The sequence below is a fragment of the Trichoplusia ni genome, chromosome 2 (genome assembly GCF_003590095.1).
Source record: "Trichoplusia ni isolate ovarian cell line Hi5 chromosome 2, tn1, whole genome shotgun sequence".
Taxonomy (NCBI): domain Eukaryota; kingdom Metazoa; phylum Arthropoda; class Insecta; order Lepidoptera; family Noctuidae; genus Trichoplusia; species Trichoplusia ni.
The window spans coordinates 17,412,786-17,433,681 of NC_039479.1; the positions used below are offsets into that span (position 1 = coordinate 17,412,786).

The window sequence follows — 20,896 nt, forward strand, 5'->3', positions numbered from 1 at the left end:
TAAAAGACTTTTACAATTCATTCATTTATTTACAATTCAATATTTACAAAATATACTAGCATTTCTTTATATCGATACATGTAATACTTGAAATATCGTTCTAAATTATTTTAAAGGATAGATATTTATGAATACTCTTAAAATACATGAAATAATACCTATTTTAAATCAAGTCCCACTTTGGTTAACTTTATATCTATTTTCTAGCGTCCAATAACACTTATAGAATCTAATTAAAACTTGATCAAATTAAAAAGAGCACTTGTTCCGTATTCTTCTTAATTTGCTCTGTACCACACACTCACTCATTTAGCCATTGTTTAAAATGTCACTGTCACTAATTAATTAGTTTTGAGAAAGTCCGTTTGTTAGATTATTCTTCGTTCCCAGTAGGTGAGTCCTGAAACAAAATGTTAATTTAATTCATGATTTACTTGTATGTAAATATGTCGAGGGTATTTTATCCAGAATACTTTAGGGTCAACGAAGGAAAGTAACAAAATAATGTATTTATCAGAATTATTTGAGACAATTTTTTACGCATGTTTTATAGGTATTTTTAGAAATAATATGTTTTAGGTAATGATAAAATAGACTGCAAAACTTGTTTGATCAACGCATAGGACAAGCGTTTGATCCGCGAATGCTTAGTTTGAGACCTTTTGCCTTGACTTAAAATTTTGCATAACCCCCGCGACACAAAGATGAATACGAGATTCTTTAGTGCGTGAATCGTAGACAAATTAGTAGTTAGTCTTCAAAGTTTCATCACCAACAGATGTTGCAAAAGAGTAACTTAAACAAATCAGAATCTGTTTCAACGTTACAAATAATAAATCATAATCTATACGTAACAGAAGCCAGGTTACAAAGTAATTTTAGTTCAGCGATCAAATGAGGATATACCAGATATGCTATCACGATGGCCGGCTAATATCTCGATAGCAATAATTGCCAAAATATGAGTTGCTAACTATAATTTGGAACACATAGATAAGGTCGCTTTTATAACAAAAAGCTCTCCAAAAAGATTTTCTGATAACGACCCTGTTTCGACTACGAATGTTTCAAAATTGTTTGCTACTGGCAGGTTTTTAAATGAAATTGATAATGAGTAAGGAATGAAATTAAAACCTCGTCCGAGTTCGTGGTAACTTTCTGATGAGTAGCCTCGGGCAAGGACGAAGTAGTGTGGTCCTCTTGAGTGTCCAGTTCATTTACTGAAAAATAATTAAAATATTTTACAACATCTGTCAATCATCTAGTCGGTAAAATGGGCTTTATTCAACTGTAACACTGGGCATGTTCAAAAATAGGATGAGAAATACATCGCCTAGTAGTTTCTAACTAATAAGTATAATAATAAACAATATATGATAAACAATACTTACTACTGTGGTACCAGCTTTTAGAAAATCCGAACGATGAATCAGATTCAATTTTTCCTCCTGAAGTAAAACCAAAAGACGGTCGATTCATAAACCTTGGAGACCTGAAGGGGAAATGATTGGAAGCTGAATAATCGCCGTCGGAGTTCGTTCTCTTCGATTCAAACGGTGCCACTTCGTACCATTCGCTTGAGCCATTCTTTGTCTCCCTCCAAGGTTTCGATGTAACCACGTAGACTTTTTCTTTCGTTAGAGGTGATATAGCTGTTTGTATTTTACCCCACGGCGCTGGCGTGGTTGTGGTTGTAGTAGATGTACTTGTAGTACGGAACGAACTCGCTGCTGTATAAATATGCAGTTTCTGTACTTCATCAAACTCTTCATGTTTACCACTGCTTGTCTTAGTTTTCGTTCTCTCTATTGTATTATATTCTTTTCGAGGTTTGCTTATTGTATTGTTACTTTCATCTGTGACTGAATGTTGAACGCTACTGGATCCTTCATGATCATAGAAATCGTAATTGTAATTGCTTGTTGTAGTAACGTAATTTGTTGGCATGGTGGTAGTGAAATAGTCATCAGGAATTTGTTTAGCATACTTTTCGCTATTTCGAGTTCTTTGTGGAGTCTTATATTGCTTGGAATACTCTTGTTCCGTCCAGTCATCAATAGTATGTTGAAGCTTAATTATATCGAAAGGAGGTTCCTTGACGTCATAGAAATCTTTTAATGAACTGGCTGTGTTTAGTCGATCCGAATCATAGTTGTCTGTCGCGATCGATTCCTCAGTGGTAGTGGTGCCAGAGGTACTATCACTTTCAGTAACAGGGCTTTCATAAGAGTCGTCTATGTCAGATGGAACTTTTCGAGCTTGATATACAGTATCTTTTGGTGTGGAAGGCCAGTCTTCGGACATTTGTACATAATCCCCATCTTTTTCTTCCTGTTTCTTTCCAGTTGTATACGGTACTATTATCTGTACAATCTTTGGCTTGTATCCAGTATCTTGCATAGGTGGAGAACGATCTTCGCTATATTCGTTTCTACTTTCGTCCCAACTGGTTGTTTGGGTATGAGTTTCGGGTGCCGCAGTTGTTGGGATATCGTCATAAATTTCGTATTCATTATCAGGTACGGGTGAGGAAATAGCTAACACAAAGTTTCCGTGGCTTTTATGTGGCGCACTTGGCTTTAGGTATAAAAGTGGGGAATCAATATTTTGTAAATTGCTTTCTGTACGGTATTTATCAACATCTTTATCATTGACACCTCGTAAGTCAGCAAAGGTAGGTTTATGATTAGATGGAACACGAGAAATTCCTTTCAATTCAGCAGGGACACTAGAATCGTATAATTCATTACCAACATCAGTTCCTGTAGACTCAAAACTTGCATCTGGTATCGATTTTGTTGCTGAAATATGATCTTCTGAAGCCTGGGACGATATATCCCTAATTTCGTCTACAACATAGCTATTAGGTATGTTTCTAAAGGCTTTAGTTTGATTGGAAATTGTAGGAGGATCTATTTCAATTATTGGTGATTGAATAACGGTAGCAGGATAATCTACCGAATGCGTAAATTCAGCTATAGGTATGCTTTGTTCCACATGTACGTTGCTGCTGGACTGTTGCATTTGGTTTATTCCTTTGAGAATATTTGAAGGGAACTGTTGTGAGATAGGTCTGAAAGGTCTAGCGTTGAAAATTGGTGGTAAAGGTGATACACTAAGGTTAGGCAATGCCACTGGCTGTAGTGTATGAATATTTCTGCCTCTATTCAAAGTGAATGGAGCTGGATTAGATAAGGCAAAAGTAGTGTTAGGTGTTGGTGGTTTTGTGCTATAGTTGGGTAAAACTTTTGTTTTGACTTTATATGATTCAGCTGCAGTAGCTGATATAGGATATGATATATCAAAAAGGTGTGTATTTGTTATGGGTTCTCCGTATGAATTTTTAAACGAAGTCGGGGGAGACACTTTGGGTAACTGTAATTCTCCATTTGGTGAGAAATTATCTAATAATTCCACGTCATTTTGTGGGGGCAATTCTTTATTAAGTGTCCCTGGCTCGTATTGAGGAGTGACTGGTTGGAAAGGTGTAGTCACAGGACGAGGCGTGTCGTAAGATGGAGATGGGGTACCATACGAAGAAATAGGTGGTGGGTAAGTAGAACTAGGCGAACTATAAAAGTTCATAGGCTCTAAAGAAGTACTCGGTAACAGGTATGTTGAACTCGGTGGCTGATACGAAGTACTTGGTGTATAATATGACGAACTAGGTGGTTGATAACCCGAACTTGTAGTATGATAAGAAGAGCTTGGAGACTGATAAGATGAACTAGGTTGAGAGTATGTCGAACTGTGAGGATTTGGCGATATAACGTCTAAAGTGTGGGTGGCGCTAGGAGGCCCATAAGTGGAACTAATGATACCAGAACTACCACCATTATAGAATAACTTTGGAGGACCGTAATTTGCATGTGGCACTCCAGGTGAAAGCTGCGGTAATGGCTGTTTTTGAGATGGAGAATTGAACGGATGTGGATTACCTTTCAACAAATTTGCGTAAGCTGTAGGACTTGGGGGTCCATATGTTGGCAACGAATTTTGATATGTACTTTTACCTCCTAAATTGTATCTAATTACTGGTAACCATGGCACTAAATTGCAAGGGTTGCAATCTTTCTTAATTGGACCTACGTTATTAAATAAAGTGGATTCTGAGTAACTAGTTTGCTGTGATGGGAAAAGCCATCCTGAGACTTTTTGGAATAAAGAAGGTGATGGCGTGGTAGAAAATGGCTGGGGTGGTGGAACAAAGTTAAAATTATATTGTTTGTAGAATGGTGCTGGGAATTTGAATTCACTAGAAGGTGGCGGTGGGGGTGGGGTTTGGTACTGATAGCCGACATCTGTGTTTTGTCGTTGATTTCGGTCTGCACCAGTATGGAATGGCACTGGCACTATGGGAGGGAGCGGCGGCGGCGGAGGCGGCTTGAGCAGGGCGCCGAACTGAGAGGCGCTGTTCCCACCGTGCGTGCTGTATCCACTCGTGTGATCGCCTTTACATCTTGTGACTATAGCAAGGATCAACACCGGAAAAATCTGAAAACAAAAAAAACGAATGAGCAAAAAGAACTTATTAAAAACTCTTTCTTAATTTACTGAGGAGTAAGGACATGAGATGTTCAATTTAAAATTAAACAATTAGAAAATATAGTGAAACACTCGTCGTGACATATCGGGGCCATTGTAGACTCTTCCCACGAGTTGCCATTCTTTGCACTTTTCTCTTTTCTCATAATATACCGTCAATGGTCGCGATCGGAAGACTCCAACCACGTTTTGAATTGAATTATGATCTAGATGTATTCGTATTAGAAATTTATTGCGAATCAAAATGCATTACTTATATAAACGTCTATACAAAATCTCTTCTTTAAAGAAAATCTCTTACAGTTGCCCTTAAGCGACATTTATTGCTTCATTGTATCATCCAATCACAACCACGTAATCCGAAATCTTGCATAAATACTTTTTAGTAGCCATTTTATATTCATCGCCCATGTTGGTCTACTTTAAGGTAATATACCAGATACCAACAAGGACGTCGATGCGACATTACATTCAATAAGACCATCTGTAACCAAATGGTAAGCCGTGTACATCAAAGTGCGTCACTTGAATAATTTGCAGAACTGCGGTTACATCGATATGTCACGCTTGCGTAACTTCATAATATTTACAGTTGCAGGCAAATGGGTGTGCATGAATGTACTATTTTTGAAACAAGCTCATTTCCATTTTGCGCTCTAATTTCATCACTTTAGCGTTCATTTTCCAGATTTTTGTCGCTTCAGGCAAGTTTTGGTACAATCACGTACACGTACAAACCCATGCTTTGGCACACCCGTAACCAAATAAGCAATTATCAATTCAAAGCTCGTATCGCGCTCGATTTTCGAAACTTCATCAAAGAGGATTTATTCTACTCACATTTTTTATCGTTTAAATAAATGCATGAAGAAAGGCAATGGCAAGTTTCATCGACGTTTTATTGCAAGTTTATAGTATACATGAGCATATACATATATACACAAGAAGATTATTGCTTCGTCAGCTAAAATTCAACTGCCTATAGTTGAAAATATTGGTTCGTAAATTTAATCATACTTTTAATTAGCCACAGATATTCGGTACATAAATTAGAATCAATTCGAAGATTAGTTCTCATTTCTTGCTTAACGAATTAAACTTTAAAGTATTAAATCATTTACCTAACTAACTAACAAATTAAAAAACAGACATTTTAGAATCTAGTAGACAAACTTTCTCAATATTTGATTTGTTGGCTATCAAAACCGCAAAAATCGTTGAAACAAGTATTAGAAATACTTTTTAATATTCAACCGCAGAGTAAAATATGATTGATTGACGATGACGGAATTTGCATGTGATAATCTAAACAATTTGACCAAGCAATCGGTCAGATGAATTTTAAGGAAGATAAAAGAAAAATATAGGCCAAAAAGGTTTGACGAATAAATGACATGTAGCCATGTACATGATGTACCTATAAATGTGATACTATTTTGTGACTTCATGGAATACTGCAAGGATTTTCTTCGCCCTGAGAGAGGCGAAGGGGTGTGCCGGACTCTTACCGGCTAAGACTGCCAGACTGTTTCTCTATTATATATAGTCGCACCTAATCTTTTGGAAACTGTGTCTATGCCAGTGTTAAGTATATTTCAATAGTTAACTATATCATAAAAGCGTAAAGAGTTTTTATGCAAATTCCGTAAGATATTACGAGAATACAAAGATTCTTTAACAAAGAGTATTAAAGGTCATTTATCGGCCATTCATCGTTAATGAATTCCAAACTGACAGTTCGCACGGTCTTGTAAAGTAACTTTTACTTAATTGACGGTCAAAATCATGGAACATAGAAAAACAAAAGGAAGTGGCATCCAAAAAATGTGCGCGAATCTTTACAATATAAATATATTTGGCTGATTTTGAACGAGGTAAGTATATTTTATAGCTTATCCTAAAATACATATTCATTTCTGATATCAATGAACAACATAGATTAAATTTTATAAATTACATATTTTCTAGACAAGAACGAGAGCATTTAGTATTATATTTATATTTACAATAAAAGTATTATAATTATATTTGTGCGTAAAGGACAGCGCTCTACACGGCGATTGCCGGCGACTGTTTTCCAAAACTACAATTACTATCCTCTCGGTACAGCAAAAGTCGAGGCACTTCCTCTACTCATCATTCTCCATGTTCAAAACGCAACAATGCCTTCCTCGTATTCGTATGACATAAAACGACGATGCTACTTCACACAGTCCAAAACAAATGAAAGTGAAAATGTACTAAACTAGGTGAATCAAGTTTAGCATAAGAATTAGCGAGGAATTTGAACTGAAAGGGATTACGTAAAGAAATGAGAATAAATTTCGATATACATGATAAAGGTAACATACATATATTTAGGTAATAGAAAAGTGTGGTTGAGTTGTACTTAAAGGATGCAACGGTTTACCCATGCGTAGGTATATATCTTATTTCGGACCCAAGCAGAGTCCTTAATCATGAGCTGACGCGGCGGTCGAAATTCCTTTTGTGTTGTATTTACTAACTTTTAGATTTACTTCAATCTATTTTAGATAAGCAATGAATTAACTGTATGGTGATAAGGAACCAATAAGCTAATCATTCGACGCGTAAAATGTAGTACATAGTAAAATAAAAAATATACTGAACTAAAATTACCAACTAAAGGTAAGTAAAAAATACATTTTATGCCTGTCATGTAGTTAACATTATAATCAACGCTATTTGATATTCCGACAAAGAAATCATTTACTCTGTGGAAGCGTCAATGCGTTTGATAATACTTTGACGGGCCGCTCTCAATAAAGTGATTGTACCTATACCTGTAGGTACCATGAGCTCTTAAAACAGGGAAGTTATAGATGTGGAAGCGGGACAAAGCACTACAAAACGTAGAGCGTTGTCCCTCCCGACAAGTCCTCTATAAGCGCCCTGGACTGATCGTGACTTGGTTTTTGTCAGCAATCGTGATAAACCACTCAATTTTCAATCATTCAACATCATTGTTGACTCAAACGACAGATTGCTATAAACGAAAAATAGGTGAATTTTGTTTATTTAAAAATATCTCATTATATTTACTTAACGGTTTTTTAACCCTTTCGAGAGTGGTATCTTTTAATCTGGTGCTACTGTGTTCGGTCAATTAAGTAATTAGTTGGTAATTTAATATCCTCGTTAATTCAAGACACTATCTAATGGCACAACTCAAAATACTGCCTATTACGAATTAATATGGATATCACTTAATTAACAGACGCTCAAGATGATAGCTGCTAATCTCATCAGGGTTCAGAATAAATTCAATTATTTATTGCCCTATAGCAAGCTGTCGTATAACTTATAGACCTAAATCTTTCTATCTTCTTTTCTTTTATACTTAAATCGAAGGCAAAATTACCCATCACAATTTTTACCGTAAAACTTGTAATCAATTGCCGACTTACAAAACATTTAGCTGATAGGTCTATAGTAAATAGTTACGCACGTATATAACTTATTGAAATGACAGACTTTCACCTGTATAAAGGAAACTATCGATAAAGCAAGAAATTCAAACATGCGTCGTACGATACATTATGTTTAATACACAAGTCAGGTTGGAAGTAAAAGTGGTCCGCATTGTTTCAATGACAATTGTGACAATTGATACGATGGAACCTGCCCAAACAATTTTGTCTCTGAATGTAAATACGAACTTATCATTTGACATTGTTTTATATACAATTCTTAATGAGAAATGATTTTTGTGAATATACGATTCGTAATGCTTATTTTTTGAGAGTAAATCATATTGTTTTTTCAGAACTTACATGACTAGCGGTTCCCTATTAAATTTCCATTTTTAAAAGTTCATGTGTTTAGTATTCTTTTCCATTAGTGAAATCAAAACAAGGTCTGTATAGTTACGTAAACGTTGAAGCAATCTAAATACCAACAAGATTACAACCTTAATGAGGATGCGAAGCCTGTTAGTAAAATTTACGTTAAGTGCGTTTGAAATGCCGAAGAAAGCTTACGATAGTGAGTGGCTTGCTTTAGAGATTGTAGGATAAACGCGATTCATGGCGAGGGCAAAGGGCTAAGCATGCCATCGTCGACGCTCCATTACTACTGTTTTGTAACTCATAGCTACGAGTTTACGACAAGCCATCAATCCTCTAAATACTTTTATTAGAATAAACGTGAACAATTTTGAGAATGTTTTAATGGATCCTTAGTTGGCTCTAGTTCATAGATAGAGTTATACTAATTAATATTCAGAAGTATGCAAGTAATTAAAATTGGATAGAACTTATGATTACAATTTCTCGATAAAAATAAAGATATATATATTTGTATAAACATGTGTAACATGACATAGAAATGTAAACGTGGATCGATTAACAAGAATCAGACTCGAATGGACTTTTTTTCTAAACTGATATATTGCATTAGTGTCAGAGATTAATGACACTGTTGGTTTTGGATGAATTATAAGATTAAAAAATAGCCACTCAGAAAGCGACGGTACCCCACTCTCCCCCGTGAAGGGAAGCGAACGATCATCGAGGGCTGATGGTAGGATTACCATCGCCCGCCTCACGCTCAGGGCACCGCGCCACGTTTCATCAACGTGACTAGTGAGGACTCACATGGTGTGAAAGTCTCGAGAAGAGCTTACTATAGAAATGATCCTATGAAGTAAGGTCTTACCGTAGCAATCGAACGCGCGCCGGGTCATTCAGTCGCGGAAAATCTTAACACCGCCATTCAGAAAGATGACGTCACAAGCATAGCGCCATCTAGTTATGGTTTGAGTAAACGTAGTAATCTTGTGTTTGCGTGAACTGACCTCGACACATGTTTATCACTGTGTGCAAGTAATTTCAAGCCGACAACTACTAACTGCTCCCCAAATCTCTACATAATCACTTATTCCATTGAACTTTGATGAACAATATGAACATTATAAAGCATTGCTACTTAAAGGACAGTTTAGAGCGGTTCCAGTAGGTAATATTAAGACTTGCTGCGGAGCTCAACAAGACATCCCATTAAATTCGTATAAGTTGTACAAACAAAAATACTGAAGTTGTCGCTTGTTTTGTAGAGTTCAAGACATGAAGGATTTTGGTCATTACTTATAAATAGGCGAAAAGAATCCGTGCGTTGGTCACGAACACTTCAAACAAGGGGGGCCATTATAAGAACATTGTTGACTAAATGACAATACCTGGTCCTTTGTCAACAACAAAGTGACGGATGTGCCATGCTCAGTCTTCGGTCATGGGGTGGGAACGGCCAGAGAAAGCATCGCTCGTGACTAGGCGAGCGATATAGTCATGCCGATTACATGTCGCATTGTTGAACTTAGACCCATTACCATGAATTAACCCGTTTCTGTTCCTATTTATAAACTTCTGGGAGAAACACTTTAAGGCGGAACAATTTAATAAAGCTACAAATATCTGTCGTAAATATTTCGATTCGAACATACATTTCCAAAAATACGCCTACCCAAAATAGTAATTTATAAAAGTTACATCATCGTTGATGTACTACAGGCATAAGTTATCTGAATAATTTTATAACCACCAATTAATATTACCGATGCACAATTTATTCTTACGAACATCACAATTACAGAAAGCGATCCCATAAATAATAAAGCCATTGCACCAGACCTGTGTAGAAAACGAGAGTGGATTCCTGATGCGGCCGCACGTGGGTGGTTTCATACGAAGCGATATCAAACATTAACATTGAACTTGATTATGAATCGAAATGAACGTTTGTGTTACGTCTGCACACAATACAATGATTGACAGATGCATAGAAGTGACCCCCATCGAGCGCATCCAACGATTTAACTTGAATGTCGACGTAATCATACATTCGAATCGAAATAAAAGAATGATATTTTTTGTGATGCATTCGGACGGTTAGATTGGACAGGTCACAAATTCCGTGAGCCATATAATTTGATTGTACCATCCGATCCGGTACCATATCGGACTGATGATGCATTTATTTTCTCATTTCAACTTATAAATTTTGTGGGAACAAAGGATCGTAATCTTACATACAGTTAACGATTACTGTAATGCGTTTGATTTACCGAAGACAATATTAAACTAACGAGAGAATAGTTATATTAATGGGGAAACATTAGAGGATCGTGCGTGGAATATTTCGTAGATGAGTATTGCTTCATTCGAGGTGAAAGGTCCCGTGGTCTCACTTTGCATATGACTTGTGTAATTGTGTATCAAATTTTATGTCTATACGCTTATCCATGCCGATTTGATATTGATATAACTATCAGTCAATCACCGTAAACAAAACAAAGCGACATGCCAAATATCAGTTTTCTCTGTCCATGCTTATTATTTTTAGTATGTATATCAATACTGAAACTTGTACCAAGAGATGTTTCTCGAATCTCTGAGATCATGGGTTTCAATCTCGCTTCGGAGATTTCATGCTATATTCTCATTAACAAAAATTGGGGCTCGTTGCACGACAGTTCACCTTTAGGCAGAAACACTAAAAAGATTGACATTACCCGTTTCCGAACTCCGTGGAAAAATATTTATTCACTTTACACAAAAAGAAGAAAAAGTCATGTACGTAGGTACTGCTACACAAACGGTCCACTTTCCGTGTACATTTGAAATATGGTAAGGTAATTGTTGTAACCAAAACTGTCTAAAAGTCGGAAGCGATTGATGCGTGTTCATGGATACTTAATCATTGTAAACATTGACGCACTGCAAACTACGAATCACAAAGTGAATCAATCAGTATAATGGAACATGAATATTTTTTTATATACTTAAAAATAATAGCATTACTAAAACAATCAGTCCATCAGGAAGTTTGATCACTCTAAGAAGAGTTTACTATTTTATTTTCGGCACCAGCAAAAATGCTAAATTTTTCATGTCGTTTGTGTAATTCTTCAGCCAACTTATATGTCATAGACTGAGTCTCAATGTAAAAGATGCCAAAATCGAGTCCTTTATAGAGGCTATTATAATATCCATTTCATCAAATAGAAGTCGTGTAATTATAAGGTAACTAAGATACTACGCCGTGCAAAACATTTCATATTCATTACAAAGAGCGTGGCAGTGACATTGAGTCGCCTTTCCCACAGAAATTGTTTGATTGAAATCTACATGTTGTAGAAATAATGTGTTCATTCTGGAGACTTATCGTGTAAATGCTTTTCGAATCGAAAATCCGTTTGGACATTAAAGGGTGGGAATCTTAGCATCGAAACTACATCATTTTACGATAAATATTTCCTTTAAGTAATTTGTTAAAGCAAACTTTTGCTCGTACTGTTTTTCTATTGGAAGGACTTAGTGCAATTCTATAGATATTACTCAATAACTCAAACCCAAGAAAGTGCGTCTTCCATATTTGAATAATTACACAGATCATTGAAGAGAATCAATTAAAATTCTCCATATTAAAAAATGAGGGCCTGTTTCTAAAGCCAAGGATAAAACATCATAGAAGATTTGGAGGAGGCCTTTGCCTTGCAGTGAGATACAATGGAAAGAGAAAAAAATGACCAATTGGACCAGTGTTATGTCACGCGGCGCGGCTAGAGTAGCATGTCCGACTGGTATTCAATAAATTATAGTGTATGCAGCGACAGTAGTGTTAATTACAAACGACGACGTCTGTTAGACGGTCGTTAGTCGCATTTACGATCATTACACATATCGTTCCGTGCTTTGTTTACTATATTACGTTACTCTATGTAAAATTGTTTACTACGAACAGGAAGATGTCGCGTTCCTTTACAGTTTATATTGTGTTTCGATAACAACGTTCAACAATTATGTCTTTATATAAAATCATATTGTCTTCATAATTTAGTAGCATTAATTAATTATTTAATTTCAGAACGGTTAATTCTTGTGTATTTATTGTTATAGTTAGTTGTAAAATATATATAAATTACGATTGTGCCTCACGAGCTATTATCAAATATTATTATTTCTAAATGTTAAAAATGCTTATGCATATTGTCTAACCTTTCTCCCATGCAATCTTACTTTGACTTTTAGCTGTGTCAGGTTTCAGCTGATTACCGTATTGTATACATATTATAGAGTCAAATAAGTAAACTTTAGTTATTTTAGAGTTTATAATTAGGAATAAATAGCCCCTTAATAGCCTATATAAAGCGAACAGGACACATAAACGAAAAAAAAAACAACAATTTCTCTTCTCAACCTCACAAAACATAATACAAAACTGTTAATTTATAAAATTACACGCGTTACCCATACAATGAGAACATATTTGAAATGAACACCTTAACATTGAGTATTATATCGTTCTGTGTGAGAACCACGCTTTCACAAAGAGCTTTGAGCTTCACAACGTAACAATTGCGAAGAACAATGATCCAAAACGCAACGTTCAAGTGCACTGACTCTAGTATTGTCTCTCTGTAGGTCAATTATAACTAGAATACTTATGAGTTTCAAGGTGAAACGGCTTTGAAAAACTTCCGTGGGGACGATCATGTGTGATTGAATTGACGTCATGTCAATATCTCAATCTCACGATATCCTATTTTCGTTAATTCTTAACATCTTTCTCTTGATGATTCAGTACCTAGTTTAGATCCATTAAAACGACTTGTTTAAGTTCGATGTTCGATCGCTCCATATAAAATACGGTAGTGTTCTGATAGTGAAAGGTTGATTATATAAAATTATTTAAAAGGTTAAACAAACGATGTAACAAAAAGAAATGTTGTTTGTCGGCATTTCACAATGTGAAACATATGCCTACTTCACATTTTGCGAAATATCTCCACTTAACCTTTGACTTATCTGACAAATGTCGAGTGTACGATTTGCTTTTACAAATCTAACTTTTTTAGGTTAGGTTAGGTACTTGCTTCGGCAGTAAGTACGTATAATAAAATTTGGAGCCATACTGAAAACTTTTAAGTAGTGACTTATCTATATTATATCTATAGTCAGGTTTTGAGTTGTTGGTAAATAAGTAACTTAAATAAATTAAAAGTTAAAACACGCACTTGTCCCTCAACCTGAGATAGTAAATATTACTAATATGGTTGTAAACCTAGTTAAAATAACCATTACATAAAACGAAGTTCGAAGATTACATAAATAAAAATCATATCCGGTAAACAAACTAATTACCGGAACGTACACAAATCAAAACAATGCTAAACATGTCAAAAAGGCGGTAGAACATTGTATTGGGGAATTCTAGAGCAAGTCATAACGAAATGGAAAGTTAATCACACGCACAACACGCGCAGGCTTCAAGCGTAAACTGTAAACACGTTAGGATGTGAGGGCTATACTGATCACATAATTAATATGTATAAGGAATTATAATAATAATGTTATTAGTAATCCAATATTTGGTCATTTAAATATCTTTGAGATGTTTAAAAAACACTTTGGAGCATCTTAATGAGGATCGCCCATAAGAGTCAGAGAGTAATGAGAGGTACATTTTGAACAGCTAGCTTTTAGAGCTAAAGAAAATAAATGCATATATAATACTAGCTGACCCAGCAAACGTTGTTTTGCATAATGAATTATGTCTAGTTGTATGTACGTTATAAAGACACATTATAAAAAATTTCGTCCAAAAAATAAAATTTATTTTTTTAATGTGATGTTTGAGATGTTTTTCTATTCTCAGACCTACCCAATATGTATACAAAATTTCATAAAAATCGCTCAAGCTGTTTCGGAGGAGTACGGTAACTAACATCGTGACACCGGAATTTTAAATATTAGAAGATGATGACAAGTACATGTTTTTTATTTGAAACTCCTTTTAATAGTATCCTGTCATCCCATTTTCAATCATCAAATCATCCTATCCAATATCAAAAACGAAAATGTATATATGAAAGTTAATTCAAAAATATTAATAAAGCAATTATTGATCTATCGACGTCAAAACAACTCAATCACACAGGTGAGAAATTATTATGACCATAGTTACGTGAATTAAAAAGCGCAAAAAGTAAAAGAAATTCCTTTATGAGTCAGCATGATATAACCGGATCCGATAATCTTACTGCACTTGAAATTTTGTCAACACTTGATGTGTTAAACGGGTGCTTATAATAAAATATTGTCAACTACTTTAAACAGTACCTTTATTCCAAGGTGCTAAGGTTCAAATTTGCAAATGTTTTTCCACTGCCATAATAGCAGGCATTCAAAGTGAGGAATGACCAAGTTCTAAGAAATAACACTAGAGCACGTTCGCTGTAGGAGTCTGTGTAAAGAGAGTAGTCACGGGCTAAGCTTAAATGCCACGGTACAGTTATAACCAAAGAGTTTTCTAGAAAGGAGTTTGCATAGAATACATACCTTTAGATACTGTTGAACCTTTAGACCCTTGATTGACATTAGCTATAATTAGAATATTTATCAATACTAGAGAGAAATAGCTGAATGTGAATAAAACTATCTATAAAACTAATTTCTTGATCACGCTATTCGAAGAGCCTCCATGCTGGGCCGAATATTGGAGCGACAAAAAAGCAAAAGGAAGGAACAACGGAGACAGAACTTAAGTTGTACAAAAATATTGGTAGGTATAGCACTTTTTGTAACAACAGTACATACATTTAAGTTTATTTAAATCCAGTGATGGGCACATCTCGTCCATCTTCAAGAGCAAATAAAACTGGTTCTAAGATTTCACTTGTTGCCTAGTGCCGGAATATGGGCGTGAACTATACTGGAATTTGTTTTATTATCACATCTTTTAATTTCACTCTCAATATGTTCAAAACTATGAGCCAGTTGAATTTTATTGATGAAAGTAAATATTCATTGACCAATTTATAATAATGGAATCAGTTTTAATGGCGTTTTCTGCTTTTGAATTGCTTTCGGCAGTTCGTAATATTAATAAATGGATAGACTCAATCCTTCCTCAGACAGAAGTGTTATTTTAAATTAAGAAAACTATGTTTGTCCATACAAAATTAACCTTAAAGATAGCCGCAAAGAAGCGAGGCGTCTAATTAAGTTTGATATAAACCAAAACTACATGTCTATTAGGCCTTTTAAACTTGAATAAAACGTCATAAGACTTTATTTCTTCTGTCAAAGACATAAATTTATCAACGTCACTTTACTCGCATATCCCGGCGATCATCGCACCCGTGGTAAAAGGGTTCCATTACTTTTACTCATAAAACTGTTCGTGTTAACTACTAACACAAACAGAGCTATCAGCTTTAAAAACTCCTTCGGATTCTCATCAGTGACAAAAAGGGGTTTTATGTTTATTTTCGGATACCGTTGTCGCTATCAAAGTGACAGACTACACTTTGGAGCATTCTGTTAGGAATCTCTTGAGTTTTATGGTGGACCCTAAGTAACTTCGAAGTGCCAAGCTGTTTTTGAACAAAAATAAATAAATATATATTTTTCCGAATAAATGTCCTTATAGACCCTCAAAAGTGGAGTGGTAGCTGGACATCTACCATAAAAATACCATGACTTCTAAGAATGTACCGGGAGTGTTTTAACCCAATTATGAATAACTATGTATCTATACCAGACCCTTTAATTCCTCACTTGACACCTACAACAATGATATTGACGATACTGACAATGATTCTCGACTAGACGGATGGCGGCTATGTACCATTAGACAAGTTTATTGATAAATATTCATAATAGGTGTTCTACAAATATTGACATATTTATATCCTAACACTCAACTCATAAGAAAAGATTTAGGTCAAGCTAGTGCTTTACTTGCGTGAATATAATTCGCATGTAAAGTCTTCCTATGAGATTTGAATTGGCAAAAACAAACGATAGACGTAAGAATACGTGACAGATTTTAATAAAATTGCTTTGGAAATATGCGCGGAGAATAATGCTGCGTAATAGTTAATTCACAGACGCCTTTCTATGCTGACTCTACAGGTATTTTCTATTACTTTCAAACTAAATAAATAACGTTACCCATATTATAATAAGTCCAAAATCTTGCCAAAATTGTGTTAGTTTAAATTCGGATTTCGTTTTTTTTATGGTAATTTTCCACTAATCTAGCCCTTCTCTGCAACTCCTGAGGGAAAGGTAAGTATATAATGAAACAAGTGAAAACCACCGAAGTAATTAAGCTCGGTATGACCCAGGGAAAACGATTAATCATCTTGGAACCAACAACAAAATTAATCAGAAACAGTAAAAAGGAGGAATATGAAAAAAAAAACATTTTTATGATGCGAATCATCATAAGTGGAAAAGGTATTTCACCTTTTTCATTTAGTGTCATAATACGAAGGGCAATTACTTAGAATCGATAACGCCTGCATACATATTACAACACGTTAGCACATGCTGCTGCCCTCGTAGACCTATGATGTCAAAGCAATAAGAAATAAAAGTTACTTAACTAGTAAGACGTAATAGACAGTTAAGTCATCCGTCTCATCGGTAATTAGACGAGCGATGCATACAAACGGGCCGTGATTCGTGAACTACCGTCGTTAACGAATACCGTGGAAATCTGTACTTAAACTAGGTTTAAACCTTTTTAGTACAACATAGTCATAACAACAAGTGTCTCATTGATTTAATACCTTACTTTTCAGATTTGTTCGCATTTTACAACTAGGTAAAAGGATAAAAGGTTGTGAATATTTTTTTTTATTTAGCATAATAGACTTGAGGACAGAACCTAAGATATGAGTATCTGAATTAATATTCGTAATTTAATCGATTCTACCATAAGTAGAGATGCACAGACATACTAGAAATAGCTAACAAATACTTAAACCAAAACAAATCAAAAATACACTTTTAAATTGAAGGCTTCCTTAAAAGTCATATTTGTTTTAAAAGTGAAAACATTTTTACGATAGTATCCGGTAACTCGAACTCACACTTGATATTTAAATAAACTACACAAGTATTAAAAATTTGGTTAAGTTTTTTAACTAAAACAACCGCAAGAAATTGTAGTCTTGTTTTGCGAAGATTTCGCATGAATACAAATCACATACACACACAAGACAAATTTACCCTAAGAAGACGTGCTAAACAAAATATTGCATTTCTAGTTACAATTTCATATGCAAATCCATCAATATGTCAGAATCTAATGGAACATACATCGAATGATAATTTCCCGGATATCCGAAGCTATTAAGGTTTTGCTATTGTGCATCAAGTTTAACTCAATATGTCATTATGCCGGCCTGAAACTGTCTGATATATCGTAGACAATACTAACGAGAGCAAAAACTTTATAGACTGGCATAGTGCTTTACATAAAATCAGCACCGCACGTCATCTATATATTAAAAATTGATCGTAGGACTAGACATAATTATCTGGAACATATAGACTCATATCAATTTATCGGTTTAATCCCCAAAATCTAACAAAGCAAACAGAAAGGTCGTAAATCTTAAAACAAAAAATGTAAAAGGTATTCATTATAATTATCTTCAAGAAATTTACTCAGTTACTCCTACAAAAATGGCTTTCCCACTGTCTCTACAAGGATCCGAATTTATAAATTTGAAAGTAAGCACCTGTTAATTAAATTTCAACTCATCATCGACTTCATAAAATTCTAATGATCCGAATCGAAGTTAAGAAGAATGTTTTCCTTAATTGATACTTCATTAAACTTTATTTATCTACTATGAATGGGGAAAAAGGTTCTACATGAATAAGAAATTGATGGCCTTTTAAACACGTTCCATAATTTTGAGGAACAGGTGCCATATTTCCGAGGGTTTTTAATTGCTTCCAAATTTACTTCGGTACGTGATTTCATTACAATTAAGAGATAAAAATAAATTACAATCAGCTATAAAGTTTATAAACATAGTGCGTGTGCACGAACTTTCTTCAAAATTCCCAAAAAAAACAATGATTGTAGTGTTTACTTACCGGCGCGACCGCCATGTCTCTTATCTGTCAACAAGATCCCAATCACTATGTCTATTTGATCATCACTCAACTTTCACCAGGCAACGTCCCGGACATCACCCAACATGCCGTAATCCTCTTTTCATATCACAGTCACCCTCACGATAACACAAAGCTCGCACTTGTCAATAAATGTACCATTACGTGCGGTCCACGCGACTGATGCGGATGAATGGCGCCGATGGTATACCACGAAGAAGTCAACAGTTCCCACGTGAGAGAAATGCGTGGCGACTGGCGAACAATGGTGGAGGCTGCGCGCGAGTCGAAAGGTGGGCAAAAAGCGAATGAGCGCAGGCGCGCGCGCACCGCCCCGCCGCGCTGGGACCCGATGTACCTGCTGACCCATTTCAAATGCTCACAACCGTCAATAAAGGAATTTTAACCCTTATTCGATTTTTGGTTCGACCTGTGTCCAATTTCCCAATATATTAGACGAAACATCGTTCTTATTGAAATCATACAGATATTTCTAACTTATCGATTTTGTATTTAATACATCTCTAAAAGACACATTCATGTACAAGATTTTTAGTTAAATTACTTAATTGTTTTTTCTGTATAAAAACATGAAGTAGACAAAAACTATAATCATTGCTGACATAAACGGAAAATTCTACTTTGAATTTGTTTTTCCATTACAAGAGTCTTTTAGCAACGAACAATTCGCGGATTAAAAATACAATATATCTAGTCATCATACAAAATAAATACTCCGTCTATCCTAAAAAAGTGCAAAATGTAAAGGAATGCTCTATCGATTTACGTTAAAATAAAGTATGATAAATGGTTTCCTATCTAAAGCTTTTAGGTGCATTAGTTTAAAAGGATAATATAGTGGTGTACTTAGGACGTAAAGTTGAGGGCTGAAAGGTTGAATGCAGTAAAAACTTATTTTAAAGTGTAACTCTTAAAGGAAAAAGAACAAAAGCCTTTATATACCTATTTTAAATATGTCTGTTCGTATATAGGATGCCACAACGTAAAGGGTAAAATATATCCGTTTTAAAGCCCATCTCTCAGGGCAAAAAAGCTCATGCGTAGTTTCATCGGGAAAGAAATGATAATAGACTAGGTTTGTCTTAAAATAAAATATTCTCAGCAATAGAGTTAACACTATTGCTGAGAATATTCCTATGGTTTAAAACGGCTCTACTCTACCTTGGTACAGTGAAATCGAAAACACGGGCGAAAACGCATAAATTTTAAAAATTACGACCAAATGACGTCACTTCGTGCGTCGCGTGTTTTAGCGGAGAATTCTCACAATAATTATCAAACAATATTATTTTACGATTAAACAAACATAACAATAACAAATGTAGAGTTTAATAAAATTAATTTAATGTTATAGTAAATCGTACTAATAGTTTATTTATGTAATAATAATGCACTCATTCACGCGACGCATCATTTATATCTAACAGAAAGAAAAAAACCGGTCAAGTGCGTGTCTTAGTCGCAACAATGAGGGATTCCGCACAAGCAGAAAAAAGAAAAATTTGCAGCCTGTAAAATGTCCGAGCGTACCCTCCGTACCGAACACTATATGTATGTCTAAATGAATTTCTTTACATTTTCATTAAAATGAAATGAAATGAAATCATTTACTATTTGTTGTTATAGAGATGTAGGTATAGCAGAAATACATCATTTGTGAAAACTTTCCTACCAAATTTCATGAGTTACAATTTGGTGACAGACGAATAGACATCGGAGCCTTAGTAATAGGGTTGCATTACCATTTCTTACGGAACCCTAACAATATATTATGAAAAAACACATTATGTGCAAATTGCTGGCATATTAAACATTATTTATGAGACATCGCCTTTCCGTAACGATTCACGGAAGACAACTAGTACTTGCGCACACGCATACTTCACACCGATCAAATAACTTTGTTACCGTTTGTGTATAGATACTTTTTGTAAGTTATGTTATAATTTTTTATGCAATGTTTGAATAATGTAACATTGTGTATTAAATTTTGTTTTCAATTATTTTTGTGCCAGTAAATGTTAAGTTGTATAGCAGTGACCCACGGCCTTATATATATGTATTTAATGTTCTTATTGCAATAAATATCAAATAGCCCATATTATTCATTGATTGCTAACATTGGTGAACGTATTTTGAAAATGGGTTTATATTTTTCTTCGTAAAAACGTTACAAATAGACAAACTCATATTCTCGTTTTTACTTAACGCTTTATTTTATCTAGGGCTAAAACGATTAGTGGGCAGGAGAATGCTAAATACTTAATAATAAAAATATAGCAAACCAGCACATTTTCCCACCAGGTTAGACTGTTTTTTGTTATTGGCCTATTATTTGCCTATTATGAACACATGTACACTCACAAAAAAAAATATTTTGTAAGTATGTTTCA

At 34.8% G+C, this 20,896-nt stretch overlaps 1 protein-coding gene and 1 non-coding gene across 2 annotated transcripts; both read right to left on the bottom strand.

Moving 5' to 3' along the window:
• Nucleotides 1-8: 8 nt before the first annotated feature.
• LOC113508478 (mucin-5AC-like) lies at nt 9-18,943 on the bottom strand. Its single transcript, XM_026891547.1, has 4 exons — nt 18,465-18,943; nt 1,392-4,494; nt 1,135-1,220; nt 9-400 (listed from the first exon to the last, which is right to left on the bottom strand). The coding sequence occupies exons 1-4, from the start codon at nt 18,477-18,479 to the stop codon at nt 374-376; spliced, it is 3,231 nt and encodes a 1,076-aa protein (XP_026747348.1). The 5' UTR covers nt 18,480-18,943; the 3' UTR covers nt 9-373.
• On the bottom strand, nt 9,019-9,220 carry LOC113508603. The gene has a single exon (XR_003402038.1). It is a non-coding gene; the product is annotated as a small nucleolar RNA U3 (small nucleolar RNA).
• Nucleotides 18,944-20,896: the final 1,953 nt, after the last annotated feature.